This window comes from Dama dama, chromosome 21 (assembly GCF_033118175.1).
Source record: "Dama dama isolate Ldn47 chromosome 21, ASM3311817v1, whole genome shotgun sequence".
NCBI classification, from domain to species: Eukaryota; Metazoa; Chordata; class Mammalia; order Artiodactyla; family Cervidae; genus Dama; species Dama dama.
In genome coordinates, this window is record NC_083701.1 from 33,296,376 (window position 1) to 33,318,767 (window position 22,392).

The window sequence follows — 22,392 nt, forward strand, 5'->3', positions numbered from 1 at the left end:
CCTTCTTGCCTGCAGCTATTACAACAAAGAGAAAGGTGTGAAAAAGCAAGAGAAATTAAAGAGCCACCTTCACCCATTCAAGTAAGTAACCATTTGCTACATTTGCTGGGAGTGAAGGACTGTTTGCTGGGCATTTCTGAAAGGTGACTGGAACTCTATTCTGAGTGATGCGGCTTGAGAACAGGAGATGCAGCTGGGAGGGTATTAAGAAGTTGAAAGCAAGCCCACATCTTGCCAAGGGACCGAGGCAATCCTTGCTTCTGGAATCCCATGAGGGGGCATCACATGGGGCTCTAGTCTAATTCCACGTGTTCCCTCTGACGATACACTGGCTGCTAACTGGTTTGTCCTCCATGCACAGCTTTCTGTGGGCAGTGATCAGGACACGTGGACTCACTGAATTAGGTCCCTGTGTCCTGCAGAGCAGCCTGCAATTGTGTTGAATTCTGAAAGCTGGAAGAAATCAACATCTTTTTAAAATAATAGTAAAATTAGCATCTAAGAGGAATTTAATATTTGAGCCTCAACAAAATTTGAGCCCTTCATGGAAAAATCGAAAAAGTGAAAACACTTTTTAAAAAATTCTTTCCAAGCCTGATTTGTAGGATTTGTCAATAGAATTCTAGAAACCTAATTCAAGTTATCTAATCCAACCAATCATTGATTTCATAGCTGATAGACACTGAGCTGCCAGGAGGTTGAGCCAACTTGTCCAAAGGGAATGGCTAGCGGAATCTTCTGATTCACATTGACATTTATTTCCATCAACGTTTGCATTCAGTAAGGAAGAGAATGTTGATCCTGTTGAGATAGTAAAATTCTAAGGGTGCTGTCACTTAATGAGTTTGTCTTCAGTATCACTGATTACATTCCGTGCTTTGAGGCTCTCTGAAAACTTAAAATGGAAGTCGCTCAGTCGTGTCTGACTCTTTGCGACCTCATGGACTGTAGTCCACCAGGCTCCTCTATCCACGGAATTCTCCAGGCAAGAATCCTGGAGTGGGTTGCCATTCCCTTCTCCAGGGGATCTTCCCGACCCAGGGATCAAACCCAGGTCTCCCACATCGCAAGAGGATTCCTTACCGTCTGAGCCACCAGAGAAGCCCTGAAAACTTAAGGCCATCTATTATTGTGTGTCTGTTATCTTGTGCCTGAATGTGTGCGTGAGACTCACAGCAACAATCCTGTTTTTACTTGAGAAAGTGCTTTCTGATCATTTAAATGTCCCTTCTGTTGAAATAGAGAAGCCGCTCAAGAAGTAGACAGCAAACTGCAGCTTTACAAGGAGAACCGCAGGAGGAAGAAAGCCAGGAAGGAGAAGAAGAGGCAGCGCAAGGGCGAGGAGTGCAGCCTCCCCGGCCTCACCTGCTTCACACACGACAACAGCCACTGGCAGACGGCCCCGTTCTGGAACCGTGAGTCGCTCCATCTGAGTGCTACTTCCTGGGCTTCCCTGGTGGGCCAGTGGTTGAGACTCTGCCCTTCCAATGCAGGGGCACCAGGGTTCGATCCCTAGTCAGGAAACTAAGATCCCACACGCTGAGCATGCACGCATGCCTGCTAAGTCACTTCCGTCATGTCTGACTCCTTGTGACCCCATGGACTGTAGCCCTCCAGGCTCCTCTGTCCGTGGGATTCTCCAGACAAGAATACTGGAGTGGGTGGCCATGCCCTCCTCCACGGGATCTTCTCAACCCAGGGATCGAACCTGCCTCTCTTACGTCTCCTGCATTGGCAGCCGGGTTCTTCACGACTAGTGTCGCCTGGGAAGCCCACAGGCTGCACAGTGCTGACAAAAAAAAAAGAAAAGAAAAGAAAATGCCACTTCCTGCCACTGTGTGGACAGCTAGCAGCTCACCCAGTTACTTAGACTAAGGAATTCAGCAGCTTGAATCCAGGCATCTAGAAAGATTCTAGATTAAAGTATTGTATCATTTTTCTCTACCGACAACTAGGATCATTTTTGCCCCTAAATTACTTGTTTTCTTTAGAAATTTTTATTTTGGTCTTTTGTTTGAAAATGCCAAGCTCTCCATGGGTTTTTCTCCCAGTGATATTTCGCACAGTCCCCAGTACTTGACTGACTTCTGGCCCAGCAAGACTGCTCCGTCACTAAGTAACTGAATAAATGGATGAACACTTTTACCCCACATATACTTCATTTCTGCTTTCTTCAAGAACACGTTCTGCATATCACGAAAGGAAGTAAAACTCCTTGAATGCAGGGACTCTGTCGGATTTATTCTCAGTCCCCTTCAATACCAGCTTTTCGTATGAAGGCCAGCCAGCCCACAGAGTAGCTAAAACACCAAATCTAGTTGAAAGGATCGCAATAGGCCTCCCAGGTCAGTGCTTCTCAGACTGAATTTGGAGACTCGAAGGAACCCAGAGACCATTCTTAGGGAGACCTAGGGCCTATCTTATGACCATTTTTGTTTTATCTTTCTTTTTACATGTGTCTTGATTTCAGTGTCTGTGTTTGCACTTATGTTTACATGGGCTTACCAGGTGGCTTAGTGGTAAAGAATCTACCTGCAATACAGGAGATGCAGTAGACTTGGGTTCAATCCCTGGGTCAGGAAGATCTGCTGGAGTAGGAAATGGCAACCCACTCCAGTATTCTTGCCCGGGAAATCCACGGACATAGGGGTTTGCTGGGCTACAGTCCAGGGTCGTAAAGAGTCAGTCATGACTGAGCATGCATGCACAACTCACAAAACAAAAGCAGACTCACAGAACGTAAAGAATGAACTTACAGTTGCCGGGGGGGAAGGGTGGGGGAGTTAGGGAGTTTGGGATGGACGTGTACACACAGTAGCAGCTTTAATTTGACAGCTCTTTCACATATGTTCTACAAATTAACCAGTGAACCTCTGTATGGTACAAAAGATGTTCATGGTAACTGTCCATCTCATGTTCAAGTGTTGTGGAGAGTCTATCACATCACAAATTTCGACATCCTTAAATCCTCTAAGCAGGATTCAAGCCTTCTCCAAGCCCGTCTACACTACAGAATCCCCTCTGTTTCCAGGGCCCATTTGTAACACTAAACCATCTGACATTCAGAACAAGCTAAGGCCCTGGGTCCATCTTTTTATTAAGTAACTTTTTTTTTTCATTTTTATAAAAAATTACAACAACCATAAAGAGGAGTTCTGATACTTTCCTTCCTTCTCTCCACTCATCACTTGGTTTTAGAGATCAATACCCAGCAGAACTTAGGGGACAGCAGACGAATAGGCTTGAAACTTCACCTTCATGAGTTGCCACTGTTTTTTCCATCTTCACTTAATCTCACAGCAAATTTGTATAGAGAAAGGGGGCAAATAGAGTACTTTTCATGTCCACCCACACAGTATTTGCAAGAGAGAAAATACGAACTTTAAAATGTGAAGACAAGAAAGTGTTGAGATAGCTCGGCGGCCACCTCGTCTCACCCTCTTCCCTTCGTTTTCTGTCTCACCAACAGTGGGGTCCTTCTGTGCTTGCACGAGCTCTAACAATAACACCTACTGGTGTTTGCGGACAGTTAACGAGACGCATAATTTTCTCTTCTGTGAGTTTGCCACTGGCTTTTTGGAGTACTTTGACATGAATACAGATCCTTATCAGGTAAGTCAATATGTTCTCATTCTGTGAAGCTATTGAAAATGGAATGAGGAGAACACGAGCTTAAAGCTGTTGTCCTGGCCTCTTCATCCACAGCTCACAAACACTGTGCACACAGTTGAACGGGGCGTTTTGAATCAGCTACATCTGCAGCTGATGGAACTCAGGAGCTGTCAAGGGTATAAGCAGTGCAACCCAAGACCCAAGGGCCTTGAAGTTGGTAAGGAAAAAAAAAAGAATTTTTTCTTCCTATAGTAGTACCTGGAAAATTCTTTTTGTGGTCACGTTTTCTGCCTTGGAAACATATAGCTGGGGAGAGAAGACGTGAAAGCGTATCGTTTGGGACCCTTACAGGAAACTTTCCAGGCAATTCCAAACATACTTTGTTCAATAAATTTAGCTCTGGGTGGACTAATGAAAAATTTAATACCCCCAAAGATTTGGTGGGCGTTTCATTCCATCTCTCCCAAAGATGCATTCTCTTAGTAAACCTTAATATCTGATGAAAGCATCCATTGGAAGATGGGATGAAAGGGGTGGGAGTTTATTTATTATTGCTGTCAACAGTCATAAGAAATACTCTAGGTCGGCTGGGAAATTCTTTTTTTTTTTTTTTAAAGAGAATTGGGATGGAAACACACAATGCCCTATTTCTGCCTTTCAGAGTTTGAAACTTACCCAACTGGATACCTGCCCATGACATGCTGAATTAGATTTCTTTTGCCAGTATTTCCCATCTGGAACTGGAGATGTTTGAGCAGGATGTTGTTTTGAGATCTGAAAGTTTAAGAGGGCTAACATGGAATCAGCCTGAAATTCCCTCCCTGGTCTGCAGTGCTAAACTCACTCATTTCTCCTCTGGCTCCTGGAGAGCAGTTCTTTTCAGTGTCTGCCCCAGCTCTTTCCTAGTTAATGAGAAGACTGATTTTCTCATAATTCCTATAGAAATGTAAACATCAGCTGTCCATAGAAGGAAAGAGAAAGCGCTGGAGCTGGCCAAGGGCATAACATGTCAACCCCAAAGGGGCCAGAAGTTTGACCCATAGGCGTGTGCTATGTGCGAAGTCACCTCAGTTGTGTACAACTCTTTGCGACCCCATGGACTGTAGCCCACCAGGCTCCTCTGTCCATGGGATTCTCCAGGCAAGAACACTGGAGTGGGTTACCGTGCCCTTCTCCAGGGGATCTTCCTGACCCAGGGATTGAACCTGTGTCTCTTAACATGCCCTGCATTGGCAGGGGCGTTCTTTACCATTAGTGTCACCCGGGAAGCCTGGACCCATAGGCAGTGGGGAGCAATTTGCAAGAATCCTCTGTTGGCAGCTGGGTTTTCTTAGTGCCCTTAGGGGCCTGTGTCTCTGTGGGTCCCCTGTAAGCCGGCGTCAGCAGCACCACCAGCAATAAAAGCAGGCGGCTCCCTGGGCCATGTGACTGACGGGGATGAGGAGCCCGGGTGCACCCTGAGATGGCAGCATCGTCACCAGTCACTCCCACCAGTATTGTGTCCTGGAGGCTTTCAAGCTGCAAGTCGCAGCCTGAAAATTCTAAATCCTGTGGGCGGTCCCCTCACAGCTGTCAGTCACCACCCCTCCACTCATACCTTAGTGGAATTCTTCACCAGCCAGGAGAGTCCAGATCTTTCGGTCGGTAGCTCCACTCAACTTAAACCTTTTCAGATATCTGGTTTATCTGTTGACCTTTTCCTCAAATCCTAAAGAAAAAAAAAAAAAGCCTGGAAACTGGAACAGCCATTAGAGGCACTAGAAATATGACCCCCAGATATTTCTTCCCTGAAGCACATAGCACTCTTATTGGTGATGACATGGCAGCTCTGCTTAGTGAAACCTGATCAAGCCTCTGAATGGTGAGTGACATGCCAGGTGGAGCCTGTTTTTGCTGTTACACTTCAAGCCGTCCTGTCCACTTCTAGACGATTCCTAAGAGAGATGATTGTTGGCCCTTTTTTCCAAGTGTTTGGTCTAAAGTCACCAAAAGTTAACTATTCCTGAGACTTACTTGGACTTTGGGAAATACTCGTCTTCTTACTTTGAAATGGACTCTCCTATCTCACCCCCACCTGTTTTTCATGTAAACTCCAATATGTTTTATCATAAACCCTTTTTTTATTTATAGCTTTCCATCCTCATTTTGAATCTAACAGAAAAGCTCTGTTGGACTCCGGTGCTGTCTATATTTCACACGATATGTTTCTTTCTAGGATTTAGAGGTTGTGCATGAAACAGGACAGAGGGGGTGGTTTTATGAGTTCTAAAGCTAACATAAATTACTCTTATATTTTCCTATATCAGGAAATAAAGATGGAGGAAGCTATGACCTGCACAGGTATTCAGACTTTTTTATTCTCCCTGGCAGCTGCTTTCCCAATAATTGCATGATCGAGCCATTTTAACTCATTTCCGTCCCTCACCTTGTCGCTCAGAGCATAGCTTGGGGTGCATGCATGTTCTAACAGCTCTCTCCACCGTCTTGTGTCATTGGGAACAGATCTGTCATTTTTGCTTTGAAATCAGCTCACTGTCACAACCAGATGTGTCTCAGAGCCTTTCCTCACTCGTGCTTGTATGCTTGTTGGATGGTGCTTGGCAGCATGGAATGGCGGGAAGGGGGAGAAAACAGAACAACCTTTGGGAGCCTTGGGAAAAAGCAGAGGGCATTATTTTCCTGGTGGTTCTTACACGTTGATTTGCTGGGGAGGCGTCATGGCAACGAGTTAGCGATTTCATGAAATGTGACGTCCGTATCACAAAAGGGATCATGGGAATGTAAAGGGCATGGTAGAGCTGAGGCTGGAGGAAAGACAAGGCGCGTCCTTGTTCACGGTCCTTAATTAGCTGTGGTGATCAAAGCAGCCACGCTGGGGCTCAGAAGCTCTGTAGGGTGGTGGTATGTGAAGGGGGAAAGTGGGGGTCCATGTACCTAGAGTCGAGACTCGCAGGAAGGTCTCAGCACATCATGGAGACAATAGTGCCTGATACACAAAAGCTTGAAGACCAGCCCTGGGCCCAGTCTTCTTCTTTCCCTCTAGCCGCCCCCACCCCAGTAGCCCTCCTGCCTCCCGGTGCTCTGGGGTAGGGGAGGAGGACCCCAAACACCCGGTGACTGGGTCAGCCCTTGCTCATAACCTTCTACTCCCTGCTGAGACCTCAGGCAGGTCTGTCAGAAGCATGCTGTGTGGGGCTGGAGGGACCTGTCCTTACTGCCTTACTGCGGGGAAACTGAGGCACGGCCTTAGTTCCTGAATCCTCTTGGGAGAAATGATTCCATCAAAGGAACATGGACTTCGTTGGTGTTATGCGTTTTGATATTGTCTTGGAGAAACTGAAGAATATTGCCCTTCCAGGATGTGCTGGTGGCCCTGCCCTCCCTTAAGCCTGCTGAGCTGTGGTCTCAGATTCCTTTTTTTTTTTAAGCACAGGCAAGCTGCATATGTATTTGCTTGCTTGTGCTTTTATTCAGTCGTGTCCAACTCTTTGCAGCCCTGTGGACTGTAGCCCGCCAGGCTCCTCTGTCCATGGGATTCTCCAGGCAAGAATACTGGGGTGGGTCGCCATCCCCTTCTCCAGGGGATCTTCCTGACCCAGGGATCGAACCCAGGCCTCCCACATTGCAGGCGGATTCTTTACCATCTGAGCCACCAGGGAAGCTGTCACATGCCTTCTTTTAAAGGGCAGTTTATTGGTGCCGGGAGAAGCTGGGTGGTGGTGGGGAAGGTGTAAGCATCAAACAAGACAAAGGAGCTTGGACTTTTGAGGATCCATGATAACCATCTCTCTCTGTCGTCTTTTTCTCTTCCCTCTTGTCTTTTTTCTTCCCTTTCCTCACTCTGCCCCCACACCCACCCTGGGTCCCCTCCCCCAGCATGCATAAGACAGAACAGAAAACCCCCTCCTAAGCTGGTCTCCCCCTGGGGCCATGTGCTAATGAGGTAATACTATCTCACACACTGGGACTCATCTGTCTGCCTCCCGGGGGTCCCTTTAAGACATTTCTCAAACAGGGCATTTTAAGCGGACCCCACACAAGACATTGATTTTACAGTTATTTTGTGAGGCACTCAATTCTACAGCCAAGGGATGTTCCGTCTGGCCCTCTTTTATTTCTCTCATGACAGAGGTAAAAGATATAGACATAAGTCTGGTTGGAGCTGAGGAAGAGTTCTTCTTCACAAGCCATCCTCCGATAGCTCTGAGATGAAGAATGTTATCTCCATTCCAGTCGTGATTAAAGGGATTTTTTAATATGACATAAAAACACAAATTCTAAAAGAGAAATTTTTCAATATTTGGACAAATTGGACTTCACCAAAAGTAAAAACTTTTGGAAAAATGAAAACTACAATGGTACCAAAGCAGAGATTTACTACTTTTGATCATGAATCTAAGTCACACATGGAGACAATGAAACTATTAAGTAATTATTGAAGAACCAGCTAGAAACAATATGTAATGGATTTTTGAAATCAATTTAATTGAATACAATTTATCTTTCTTAGGAATGATTTTTGAAAATAATGCCTGTAAAAGTCACTATGTAATATTTTTCACCCGCCATCTATTTGAGACTTTAAGAATAAAGCTATAAGACAAATGGATAAGGAAGCTGTGGTACATATACACCCTGGAATATTACTCAGCCATTAAAAAGAATCCATTTGAATCAGTTCTAATGAAATGGATGAAACTGGAGCCATTATACAGAGTGAAGTAAGCCAGAAAGATAAAGTATACTAGCACATATATATGGAATTTAGAAAGATGGTAATGATAACCCTATATGCAAGACAGAAAAAGAGACACAGATGTACAGAACAGACTTTTGGACTCTGTGGGAGAAGGCGAGGATGGGATGTTTCGAGAGAACAGCATCGAACCATGTATATTATCTAGGGTGAAACAGATCACCAGCCCAGGTTGGATGCATGAGACAAGTGCTCAGGCCTGGTGCACTGGGAAGACCCAGAGGGATCGGGTGGAGAGGGAGGTGGGAGGGGGGATCGGGATGGGGAATACATGTAAATCCATGGCTGATTCATATCAATGTATGACAAAAACCACTACAATATTGTAAAGTAATTAGCCTCCAACTAATAAAAATAAATGGGGAAAAAAAAAAAAAGAATAAAGCTATAGAAACCAAAAAAAAAAAGGGATTTGGGTTTTCCAGGACTGCAGTGCAGGAGACGCAGGAGACTCAAGTTTCGATACCTGAGTCAGGAAGATCCCCTAGAGGAGGGCACGACAATCCACTCCAGTATTCTTACCTGGAGAAACCCATGGACAGATGAGCCTGGCAGGCTGCAGCCCATAGGGTCACGAAGAGTCAGATGCAACTGAAGCAACTCAGCACGCACATCCGGGACTCCCCCTGCCCTGATCACCATCACCACCAGCACTAAATGGGGCCAAAGCCGTCGTTTCTGGGGTCATTTTGGCACGCCCTTGGTGACTTTAGTTGTTGATGTCACCCCCTCCCTGGTAACACGGCACGAAACTCTGTGCACGGTGACCTTGTTGCTTTTTTTTTCCTTCTAAATTCCTTACAAATGGACAAATTTAAGGATCCTCTTTAACTCAAAATGACTGGCTTTTCAGACTCTACTACTTCATAATCCATGATGCAAACTACCTTTCAGCCGCTATCCTCACCATAGGCAGGAGATGATGAAACAGGAAAACATCAACCTGTCACACCTGTGTTCTCACTGGACACTCAAAGGCAGTGTTTGATGTAACCTCCCCTGTTCATTGTATTCTGTTAGATTGACAGGCAGCAGATGTAGAAAGGTCGGAAAAACTACTGTCCTAGTTTACCCATGCTGAGTCCTCCCAGGATTTTGGAAGATTCGATCCTTTAAGATTTTTTTTTTTAAGAAAATTAATTAGGTGACTTCTCTGGCAGTCCAGTGGTTAAGACACTGAACTTCCAATGCAGTGGGCATGGGTTCCGTCCCTGGTCAGGGAACTGAGATCCCACATTCCAAGCAGTGCCACCAAAAACTGGAAAGAAAAAAGAAGAAAACTAATTAAAGTGCATTTTCAATCGTGAAACTTGATTACAAAAACCTTTGATAAAAATGATAATGAACACACCTGAAGAATTTGGAACTTGAAAATTCAGCAGAATATTTTAGAAGATGTATCTTGTACAAGACTGACTACAGAAGAGTTTTTATACTGCCTTCAATTTTGTGGGTTAATCCTTAGACATATTTAGAAGGTCTTTAAAAAGTCTGCTCCCTAGTTCAATTTCTTTTTTTGTTGCTGTTGTTTTTTTTGGCGTGGTAGGTGCATAAGGCAGGGGCAGCTGAAATGCTTTGCTTATTCATTTTCCGGTTAGGACAAGCTCAGAGTAAGGATACAGTTCAGTAACGTGGCCACCATGACTCAGGAAATAATTGTTGGCTTGAGTTGAAAGTAATAATTTCTGTGTTGCAAAATAGAATAGGATCCACAGGTTAATGGGGTGTTTATTTTTCTCGTTGCCTGTGAGAACTGACGCTGCTGACCTTTGAGCTTCTTTGGCAGTCATGGTGTGTGCCCATGGCTGCGTGGGCCAGACGGTCAGTTCTTGGCAGCCTGATGCTGGCACGGCTGCTTCCTGACCCTTCTGTCCGCGCCCTGCAGGCCAGCAGGCCACCCGGGGCCCACCCTCAGCGACCATACCTCCTGTTCACATTGCTTTTGCTTTTTTTTTTTTTTACGTGTAAAGTCGACTTTTTCATTTTCTTGAAGTATAGTTGGTTTACAATGTTGTATTCATTTCTGGTGTACACCAGAGCAATTCAGTTTTACACATATATCTGGGAGAAGGAGATGGTACCCACTCCAGGAGAATCCCACGGACAGAGGAGCCTGACAGGCTGCAGTCCATGGGGTCACAAAGAGTTGGACCCAACTGAGCACACACGCTATGCTATATGCTATGCTTCATGTCTTATCCGTTCTTTTTCAGATTATTTCCTATTATAGGTTATTATAAGATATTGAATATAGTTCCCTGTGCTATACAGTGAGACTGTGTTTATCCATGTTATATTATACAGACATCTGTTCATCCCATACTCCTAATTTACCCTCCCCTTTCTCTGTCCTCTTTGGTAACCATAACTTTGTCTTCTATGTCTGTGAGTCTGTTTCTCTTTTGTAAATAAGTTTATTGGTATCTTTTTTAGATTCCACATATAAGTGATATCATATGATATTTGACTTTCTCTGATTTATTTCACTTAGTATGATCATCTCTAGGTCCATCCATGTTGCTGCAAATAACAGTATTTCATTCTTTTTTATGACTGAGTGCTATTCTATTGTATATATGTACATCTTCTTTATCCATTCCTCTATATACACTTCCATCGATTCCATGTCTTGATTATTGTGAGTATTATTGCTATGAACATTGGGGTGCATTTATTTTTTCAAATTAGAGTTTTCTCTGGATAAATGTCCAAGAGTGGGATTGCTAGATTATATGGTAGTTCTACTTTCAGTTTTTTAAGGACCCCCTTTTGCTCATTTTGATTCACTTGTCCCTGTGGCAACAGCGCATGCCTTGCAGACAGTTATGGGTGACATAGTTGTGTGTTACAGGCTTTGCAGTATTGTGGTGAGAGCACGGATGCTGAAGCCAGCCTGCCTTGGGTTCAAATCGCAGTCTTGCTAGTCAGAAACTGAGAACAGAGGCTGACATATAGCAAGCCCCAGGAATGATGGGTATTACTAGTCAGGTATAATAATATGGGGTGCAAAAAATTCACATGAAGAAAGTGGTATGCGAAAGGGGATAGTAAATGATAAAAGAATGCTACTCTATTTTATAAGAAACCCAAAAAGAGATCTTATCGGAGCCAGCACCATCTCCATCATCACTCATTGGCAACCCAGAGTTCAGCACACAAACGCATTCTCTGAACCACCGGAATCTCTTGAGATCAAAAGGAGAAAATGCAGCCTTGTCTGCCCTGCTCTATGTTGCCCTGAGCGTCCCTGCTGGCTCAGACAGTAAAGAATCTGCCTGTCAATGCAGGAGACCTGGGTTCGATCCCTAAGTTGGGAAGATCCCCTAGAGAAGGAAATGGCGACCCACTCCAGTATTCTTGCCTGGAGAATTCCTGGAAAGAGGAGCCTGGCGGGCTACAGTCCATGGGTTCTCAAGGAGTCAGACACAACTGAGCAACTAAGTTTCTGTGTTGCCCTGAGAAAGCTCTCTTCTCTCGGTCACATCCCAGGGCTCCATTTTCTTTTCAAGCTGCCTTGCTAGTACGGTTGGCCTTTTCTCTTTAAGGCACTCAACCAAGAGACGAGTCAAGACCAGGGTTTGAAGTTAGAGGGTCGTAGGTGAGGTTGGCTTCCTAAGACAATGAAGGGGACCTGCGTTAGGGCTGTTAGTGTGAGTCAGGACCAGGGCCACTGGGTGGCGCTGTGCCGTCTGCCCCCGGCGCAGAAGAGTGCCGGGGGGAACAGGCGGGCCCTGGAATCCAGTTCCTGTTATCCTCGGCGGACTCGGTCATTTTCTCAATGCTGCCGCACACAGAGAGGAATTGCTGAATTGTTAACTCACACCAACTGCAAATTTGGCATATTTTGTAGATCATCTGGCTCTGCCTTTGACCATTTTTCCACCTGGTTTCTGAAAGAATTGTCAGGAAGAGTTGGTTTTTTTAATTGAAATATATTTGATGTACAATATTACATAAGTTCCGGGTGTACTTTATAGTGATTCACAATTTTTAGAAGTTATAACTATATTTATAGTTATTATAAAATATTAATTATTGAAAAGAATTTATATCTTTGTGATGCTCTGTCAAACAAAGGACATTTTTCCATTTGGCCAAGTATATTTATGGGTCTTTATATTTATGGGTCTTTCAGGAGCTTTTAAAAAGTATTTTCTTAAAGGTTTTGCACATTTCTTGTTAAGTGTATTTATAAACACCTTATCGTTTTTGTTACTACATAAACAAAGTTTTCATCCATTATTAAAACATCTACTTGATAATTGTTTATGTATATGAGGGCTATTGGTTTCTGTACATTAATTTTACTACCTGCTACCTTTTAAATTTCTTTTCAGTCAGCTTTGTCACGTATTCTCTTGGATTTCCCAGGTATACTGTCAAACATTTGCAGAGATAGTTTTGCTTGTTTTCCCATTTATGTGTCTCATTGATTTATCTGATTGAATAAGCTAATGTTTTCAGTACAATGTTATCTTGTCCCTGTTCTTAGTGAAAGTAATTTCAGGATTTTTCCATGAAGTGAAGTGAGAAGCAGGCTTTAGGACTAAGATATATATGTTTTTGTTATGTTAGGGAAATAGCCATCAATTCTTTTTTAGTAATTTTTAGTGTTTTTGGTATTTAATGAATGTTGAGGTTGTCAAAAACCTTTTCAGCATTTATGGAGATACTCAGATAATTTTTCTCTTTAGATCTACTAATATGATATGTTATATTAATAAATTTGCTAAGAGTGGACCAACTAACCTTACATTTCTGGAATAAATTTTGCTAGACCATCATATGTTATTTTCTTAATATAATATTGAATTCTCTTCACTAATATTTTATTTAGGATTTTTGTGTCATCTTATAAATGATTCAGTCTGAAACTGTCTTTGTGTTTATGCGATGTATCTTTTTAGGTATTGGTTTCCTATTACTGTCATAACTAATGATTACCCCCATGCCTGTTGTTGTTGTTTAGTTGCCAAGTTGTGTCAGATTCTTTGCGACCTCATGTACGGAAGCCTGCCAGGCTCCTCTGTCCACGGGATTTCCCAGGCAAGAATACTGGAGTGGGTTGCCATTCCCTTCTCCAGGGGATCTTCCTGACCCAGGAATCAAACCAGGGTCTCCGCTCTGCAGGCAGATTCTTTACCATCATACCATCAAGTGATCCCTACCCCATGCCTTAAAGCAACACAAACTTATTCTCTGACATTTCTAGAAGTTAGAAGTCTGAAATGGTTTACTGGACTAAAATCCCCGTGTTCCTTCTAGGGCCTCTAGAGAAGAGTCCATTTCCTTGCCTTTTCCAGCTTCTAGAAGCTGCCTGCATTCCTTGTTCACGGCCCTTTCCTCTATCTTCAAAGTTGAAAATTCAGCATCTTCAAGTCTCAATACCTACCTGTTCCCCTGCCAACATACACACCCTTTTGCTTCCAAGGTCACATTTTCTCTGACTCGCTTGCCCTCCTTTTCCTAAGAAGGACCTTTGGGATGACATTGGCCCCACCTGGCTACTCTAGGATAACCTCCCCACCTCAGAATCCATAACTTAGTTCAAATGTGTATAGTCCCTTTTGCAGGTAAGGCAACAATACCTAGTTTCTGGGGATTAGGATGTGGACATCTTTGGAAGGTGAGTACACTCTTCTGCCTGCCACAGCGAACAAGGTTAGACTTGCTTCGTAGAAAGAGCTTCTCAGTTTGCTGTGACCTTCTATGCTCTGGAACAGTTAGTATAGCATTGAGATGTTCTTTTCCTTGAAGGCTTGGTAAAATCCTCCTGTGAAACTATAGTGATCTGTCCTTCTTTGTTGTTTGTTATTTCAGTCGCTAAGTCATGTCCAACTCTGCAACCCGGTGGACTGTAGCCCACCAGGCTCCTCTGTCCATAGAATTCTCCAGGCAAGAATACTAGAGTGGGTTGCCATGTCTGCCTCCAGGGGATCTTTCCAACCCAGGGACTGAACCCATGTCTCCTGCATTGGCAGGTGGATTCTTTATTGCTGAGCCCAGGGAAGCTTCTTTGTCGCATAGTTCTTATAACACTGATAGAACATTCTTAAGTAGTTTTTATAAACTTATATAATTATATAAAGCTAATAAACCTTTATTTTCCTTCTTTGGGACTTGTTCTATTTAAACTTTCTACCTTTATTGGATCAATTTCAATACAACATATTTCCTAGACAATTATGTTTCATCTAGGTTTTTTCCATTGATTTGCTTTGATGTCTCCAGAGTACTTGTTTACTTTTTAAATTTTGTATATTTCAATCACTATTTCTCCCTTGTCATGATCTATTTTGTCTATTTGAAATTGGTCCCTTTTTTCATAATTAGGTGAGCTAGTTACTGTTTGGATCCTTTTTTTTTTTTTCCCAAGAACCAGGGTTTTGATTTATTATCAATATTTATTAATTAGATATGTCATTTTTCTGTTCTTTGCCTTATTAATTTTGTTTCACTCCTGGATCTGATAAATGTATTAAATGCTCACCACCCATCCTTTTGCTGAAGTTTCCCCAGTGATTTCGTGATTGAATGAAACTCATCCACTGGGAGACTGTTCAAGATGAGCTGATGTGTCCCATGTTCTTTGCATTCTTCCATGTTTGAAACTGTTTTCCTGTAGCCTTGATACTTAAAGGAGAGCTTGGCTGGGTATACAATCCTTGGTTCATACTTTAATGTTTGATCTAAAGTGGCTTTCACATCCTCGGATACTTGATTGAAAAGATTTCATTTACTTAACAGCATTATATAGTGGTTTTCTTCACTTTCCGGTTTATTTTGGCAGGAACACTTTCATAAGATGGTAGACTTTTTATACTTATTTTTTATTTTCTTTTGTAACAATTGTGTTTATATTTAGACTGCTTTTATTAATTTCAGGGACTTCAAGTATTTCCAAGATGCCTAGTTTAAGAAGATCCTTTTCTGTCAGTGTAACCAAGCATACCTTTTTTTTTTTTTTTTTTTTACTTTTTATTGTATTATTTTTTGGGGATGGGGTTGTAAGAGGTTGTGTGTCATCCGGTTTGTCTATTTCTCTTTTTTTATTACAGGACTGAAAGCTCACCCTCTTGGCTTCTTTTTTCCTTTATCACCCAGTTTTTGAAGGCCATTTCTCTCTTCCTTTGTATCCTTTTTCCCCCCAGAGTGATGCCTTTCAAGACTGTCATCTCCATTCATGCTCCCTTCAGTCTTTTCTTCATTGTTGCAACCACAGTTTACCGAGACTGGACAGAGTTTTATACGACAGGTTGACATTCTTTCCAGCAAGGGTTTCAAATCCGTCTTTGATCCCATTCTCACTTCCTTCTTTTCTCTTCTATACAGTCTTCCCAGGGCTGGTGCCCAAAGTGTGACACACAGCTCTACTGGGATTCGGTATTAATTTTTTTTTTTTAACTTACAGGTGATTTGAAGATTCTAGGATTCTCTGTACTGCTTTCTAGGTAGTTCATTGCCTTCATCTAGGCCACCTCTTCTTAAGTGGTACTTGGGCACACCTAGGGAAAAGACATTGTTTTCTGCAGAACTATAGTCATCTTGATGATGTAGAAAAATCAGAGCGAGAAAGCCGGTGGGTTCACTGAATGCTGTGCAAAACCACTCAGTGGTTGGTTTCTTTAAAGGATAGAATTTTTAGAGAAAAAAACAAAAACAATCAAAGAAACAGATCTAATTTGAAGTTAAATAGATGCAAATATTTAATTGCATTCAAATGTGCTTTTATACTATCAGGAAGGATAAAATAATAAAATAAAAATATCTTACAAAGTGTTGTCTATGACATTAAATTACTCTGCAACATCATTCATCTAGTGGCTCTGTATGTAATAAAGGTTTTAACACATAGCTATATTTGGAAGATGAGGGACCAAGACTCAGAGGGACTAACAAACTTCAATTCCTGGTTATATAGGTGACTTGAGTAGAGCCAGGAGTAAATCATAAGCCCTCTGACAGGTAATACCAGTGTATTCCCAGTACCAACCAAGCCTGTCATAGAATTCCTCACTCGTTCAGCCTTCTTTCCAAAGTTCATTCTCATTAAGTCACTCCTGTAACCTAAGGCCAGTCCTTGATAACAAATTACTAGAGACACATACTTTTCCATGTTTTATTTCAAATTGCTTTGTGCCACAAAAACAATGCAAGTGTCTTATTCAATAGGTTGAACATATTTTCTCACTAATGATCCACCTTCATCTCTCTTCACAGAGGACAGTTATGGGATGGATGGGAAGGTTAATCTGCCCAGTCTCACTGCAGACGGCAACTGGCAAGGCCCGGAGGATGTATACAGCGTGAATGGAAGCGCCTACAAGGACAGACAAAACTATAGACTTAGTCTGGCTGACTGGACTAATTACTTGAAGGATGTAGATAGAGTATTTGCACTGCTGAACAGTCACCATGAGCAAAACCAAGCCAATGAGACTAAAAGTGCTCCAAGTGATGGGTTCCTGGCTGTGTCTGCTGACCTCTTGGCCCCAGCAGAGATGGATGAAGACCCCAGGGGTAGGGGTAGGGAAGCGCCTCCTTTGACCTTGCTGGCTGACCTTCCTACCCTGCATTCCAGCCGACCAACATTCAGTCCAGACAGTCAACTTGAATGGAACAACGACATTCCCGAAGTTCATCGTTTGGATTCTGAACACTGGAGAAATCATAAAACTGACAAATGGATGGAGCATGAAGGGATCAATCACCTTGAAACTGATTTCAGCGGCGATGGCATGACAGAGCTGGTGCAGCCTAGACCCAGGCAGCCGAAGGGCCGTCCCCAGGATGATCGTCCAAAGGAAGATGTTTCCGAAGATCAGCTACGTCTTCCTGCATGTCCTGATGTTAACTCCACTGACCTGGTGATCAGAGAGTCTGCCAGGGGGCCGCCTATTTCCTCCAGCATCACAGAGAGGACGTCAAACCAAATGGAGAAGAACCACAGGACAGTGGGCCTACAGAGTCTAGAAGGCAGTGCCTCCTTCCCACTCTCCTCCGATTAGATGCCATGTGACCTTACCCTAAACACAGTATTTTTTTTTAATTGTTCTTAGTAAACTAATAAAGGCGATCATGACAACCAGCATTCCAAACTGCCCCAGGTACACCTGTGCAGTGGAAGTCAGTGCGGACACAGGTGGCATGCACCCAGGGACTTGGTCTTCTAAGTCACGAATATTTGTCAAGAATAGAAAGAAAGGTGCATTTGTAGGGTTTGGTTTGTTTGGGGGGGCACTAAAACAGTATTAACCTTTGAAAGTTCTAGAGATGTGCGTATACAAATGTTATCCAGTCAAGATGGCTAGAATTGTGCCTTTCTGAGTTTCTGAAACTTGACATCCTCAGTGAAATTTCAATCTGTTTTCCACTGCGTGCGTTATGTGGTTTCGATTCATTTTTAACCACTGGAATTTTTCAATGCCCTCGTTTTTCACGCAGTGATTTTTGCACTTTGAGATGGGAATGCCATGTCTATTTGGTTAGTCTTATTTTTTTCCCCAGGCTTGTCACAGTCTCACTGCTTGCTCTCAGTGTGACAAAGAAATGGACCCCAAGGATGACAGACAGTATCATCACATATTGTTCAGCATACGCTTTTGCCAGAAAATAATGCATGTGTTTTACCTCGACTTGCTAAAATCGATTAGCAGAAAGGCATGGCTAAGGATGTTGGCGGTAAAAATAAACAAATAAACAAAACAAAGATTGCCTGCTTTCTCTGTGCCTAGCCTCAAAGTGTTCATCATCTGCTTAAAACTGCTAAAATTTTATTATTTGCTTAACAGGATAAAAGGACTGAAGACTTTTTTTTATCTTGGTTTTGTTTTCTTGACCTGGCTAATAAGCTTAAGTGTTGAGAAAATATATCTAGTTTTGAATTTATATAAGGAATTTTTCTTCAGTAAAACAAACTCATGAATGTTTCATAATTTAAATGCACCATATGTGTTGTATGGTTACTTTTAAGGCCTTCACCAGGTTCTGATTTTTTTAAAGGCATAAGTGAAAACTGCTTTTGAAATTCTGTGTTCTTGAAAATATTTGTCCTATTTAGATGTTTCAGTACCAGCAAAAGGATTATTACCTCACTGAGAGTTTGCAGTATCCTAGCCAACTTCCCAAGAAGGTATTTTTTAGCTTAACAGTAATTTTCATTTTATTTTTAGATAATCAAATGCATAGGTAAGTTATGTTACCTTTACGTGTTTAAGGTAAACTCTTTTAAAGAAAACCTAATATGTTAGAGTTGAATCTTTGATAACTTTGTCTTTATCATAGACTCTGTACATATGTTAAAATTAACTCTTTATCAGATGTGTGTGTCACCGGCTGAATGACAGATGAAACATATTTATGGTCATGAATGACATGCTTTGTAAAAAAGGTTTCAAGTTATTAGGAAGCGTATTGTGTTTTTTAAAATCTTGTGTAATATTCTGTGATACTTTTATAGAACAATTCTGGCTTCAGGAAAGTCTAGAAGCACTATTTCTTGAAATAAAAGGAGTTTAAACTTTACCTGTTTTCAGAGAAATGAACTTAACCAAGTTTCTGTTGTACACTCATCCCTTGCAAGTAAAATGGAGTCCTGATCTAAATGTACATAATTTCTTTTTTCACTTTTTTTTTACCACACCTTGAGGCCTGTAGGATCTTAGTTCCCCGACTAGGGATCGAACCTGTGCCCCCTGCATTGGGAGCACAGAATCTTAACCACTGGGTCACCAGGGAAGTCCCTCAATGAATATGACTGAACATTATCCTTATTTGGAACATTGATCCAAAGTCAGTGTATGTTATAGAATATTCTCCAGTTGATGATTTCAACATGGATTTGCCTCACTGATGTCCAGAGGGGTATTGCAGAGGCAGTCAAAGGCAGCTTCCCTGGGCAGGCAACCTGGGTAGCTACAAAGTGGCCAGTGCTGGGCTGAATTCTTTACTGTTGCCATCTTGAAATTCTCAATAGTCTTTGAACAAGGGACCCCTGTTCCCATTTGTCACTGAACCTGCAAATTATGTAGCCAGTCTTAGGCAGCAGAAGTGGAGTTTTTCAAAAGCAAGAGAACAGCCCACTCCCCCCACCCAGAAGGAAGTTTGAATTCTTTGGTGATCATGAAATTTGATGAATTCCTCACCACCTTCCAAGACCTCAAGTTTTCTGATTGACAAGTTCCATATACCTCCTTCTGCTCTAGATCTCCTGAGGAGCTTTCTCCCCTTCAGATGGAGAGGCTAACAATCTATGAAATGTCCAGAGCTCAGAACGTTAATAATAAAGGGGAAAAAAAAAAAAAGGCAAAGAACGTGGGACCTGCCAGTTCAACCCCTGGATAATGAAGGAAACCATCTGTACCTGAGGGCTCAGTCACTCAGTCGTGTCCAACTCTTTATGACCCCATGGACTGTGGCCCATCAGGCTCCTCTGTCCATGGAATTCTTCAGGCAAGAATACAAGAGTAGGATGCCATGCCCTCCTCCAGGGATTGAACCCAAGTCTCCTGCATTGGCAGGTGGATTCTTTACCGCTGAACCACTAGGGAAGCCCAAAACCATCTTTATCTATGTACTATAACAGAGTATCAGACTGCATGGCTTACACAACAGAAATTTATTTTGTCACTTCTGGAGGCTAGAAGTCCAAGACCAAGCTATCAGAAGGTATGGTTTCCCCAGAGACATCTCTCCTCAGCTGGCAGAGGACCACTTTCTTCTGTATCCTCACATGTCCTTTTCTCTGTGTGTATATTTCCCGGTGGTGGGGGCTCTTTTTCTTATGAAAACACTAGTCATACTGGATCAGGGCTCCACTGTTAGGATGGACCTCATTTAACTTCACCTCTTTAAAGTCCTCTTTCCAGGGGCGGGGGGTGGAATAAAAAATAAATAAATAAAAATAAAGTCCTCTTTCCAGATACCTTCACACAGGAGATTTGGGCTTCAATATGTGAATTTTGAGGGGACACTGTCCAGTCCCTAACACCATGATTTCAAGAGGGAAGAATCCAAGGTAATAAGTGCTGTCCAAAGACGCACCCTTGTGCCTTCTTCCTCGTTCCTGCCTTGTAAGATGTGAATAAACCAAATGTTGCTATCCTGGAGGAAATTCCACTGTAGTTCAATAAGTCTTTCTACTTCTGTTTAAGTAGCTACTCTGGGTAAAGGGCTTGAGGGAAACTACTCAGATCTCGAAAGGCCCCTGGAGACTGGCTGGCAGGTGGGTCTCCTGTGATCTGTGACAAAGTTGATGCCCACATGAGTGTGCTGATGGTCATCTGCGTGCTCCCCATGGATTTAGAAGAGGAAGAGATTTAGCAGAGGTGAGGGCCAACCCTGTCCACTTTCCCCATTTCAACACACATGGGGGCACACACACCACATCAGTGAAAAGAGAGGCCACAGTGGGGACCCCATCTGGTCAGTAGTGGAAAGAATGATGGACATGAAATTAGAGAAGACCAACTTCACCACAAACTCTTATTTTTACTTTCTGCATGAGCTTGGAAAAGTCACACAAGCACTCTAACACAGCTTCTTTGACTATAAAATAGGTTTGAGTCAAGGATGGCAGACACTTAGCAGACAGGCTGCTTTTCCAAAACATGCCCAAGAAAGACAGTGCTAATTCCCTGGGACAGTTCTCCAGCATCTCGGCCCTTCTGGTTCCTGGGTTGGACTCAGGTAGCTCTGTTCTTGTTGTTGTTGTTCAGGTGCTAAGTTGTGTCCAACTCTTTCGTGACCCATGGACTGCGACATGCCAGGCCTCTCTGTCCTTCACTATCTCCCAGAATTTGCTCAAACTGTTCTCCAGTCAGTTCAGTCCCTCAGTAATGTCTGACTCTTTGCGACCGCATGGACTGCAGCATGCCAGGCTTCCCCATCCATCACCAATTCCCAGAGCTTACTCAAACTCATGTCCATAGCGTCGGTGATGCCATCCAACCATCTCTCCTCTGTCATCCACTCCTACTCCTGCCTTCAATCTTTCCCAGCATCAGGGTATTTTTCAATGAGTTAGTTCTTCACATCAGGTGGTCCAAGTATTGGAGTTTCAGCTTCAGCATCAGTCCTTCCAATGAATAGTCAGGATTGATTTCCTTTAGGATTGACTTGATTGATCTCCTTGCAGTCCAAGGGACTCTCAAGAGTCTTCTCCAACACCACAGTTCAAAAGCATCAGTTCTTTGGTGCTCAGCTTTCTTCATAGTCCAACTCTCACATCCATACATGACTACTGGAAAAACCATAGCTTTGACTAGACAGACTTTTGTTGGCAAAGTAATGTCTCTTCTTTTTAATATGCTGTCTAGGTTGGTCATAGCTTTTCTTCCAAGGAACAATTGTCTTAATTTTATGGCTACAGTCACCATCTTCAGTGATTTTGGAGCCCAAAAAAATAAAGTCTGTCACTGTTTCCAGTTTCCCCATCTTTTTGCCATGAAGTGATGGGACCAGATGCCATGATCTTAGTTTTCTGAATTTTGAGTTTTAAGCCAATTTTTTCACTCTCCTCTTTCACCTTTATCAAGAGGCTCTTCAGTTCTTCTTCGCTTTCTTCCATAACAGTGGTGTCATCTGCATATCTGAGGTTATTGATATTTCTCCCAGCAATCTTGATTCCAGCTTGTGCTTCATCCAGCCCAGTGTTTCTCATGATGTACTCTACATAGACGTTAAATAAGCAGGGTGACAACATACAGCCTTGACATACTCCTTTCCTGACTTATAACCCATCTGTTGTTCCATGTCCAGTTCTAACTATTGCGTCTTGACCTGCATATAGATTTCTCAGGAGGCAGATCAGCTGGTCTGGTATTCCCATATCTTGAAGAATTTTCCACAGTTTGTTGTGATCCACACAGTCAAAGGCTTTGGCATAGTCAATAAAGCAGAAGTAGATGTTTTTCTGAAACTCTCTTGGTGTTTTGATGATCCAGCAGATGTTGGCAATTTGAGTTCTGGTTCCTCTGTTCTCCAGTAAGGCAGAGCATTTGTGTCCTTACAATCCTCAGTGTATC

The 22,392-nt window shown here is 42.7% G+C and overlaps 1 protein-coding gene across 11 annotated transcripts in view; it reads left to right on the top strand.

Moving 5' to 3' along the window:
- Positions 1-18,892, top strand: part of SULF1 (sulfatase 1) — a 183,328-nt gene extending 164,436 nt beyond the window's left edge. For 9 of the 11 annotated variants that reach the window (XM_061123444.1, XM_061123443.1, XM_061123447.1 and 6 more), the window contains 5 exons: positions 16-81; positions 1,243-1,415; positions 3,470-3,612; positions 3,706-3,829; positions 5,919-6,034. In XM_061123444.1, coding sequence (XP_060979427.1) covers positions 16-81; positions 1,243-1,415; positions 3,470-3,612; positions 3,706-3,829; positions 5,919-6,019 — 607 coding nt within the window. In that variant the 3' untranslated portion in view covers positions 6,020-6,034. Of the gene's footprint in view, positions 1-15; positions 82-1,242; positions 1,416-3,469; positions 3,613-3,705; positions 3,830-5,918; positions 6,035-16,588 lie in introns of those variants that run through there. The other 2 variants (XM_061123451.1, XM_061123452.1) reach the window with 2 other exon arrangements.
- Positions 18,893-22,392: the final 3,500 nt, after the last annotated feature.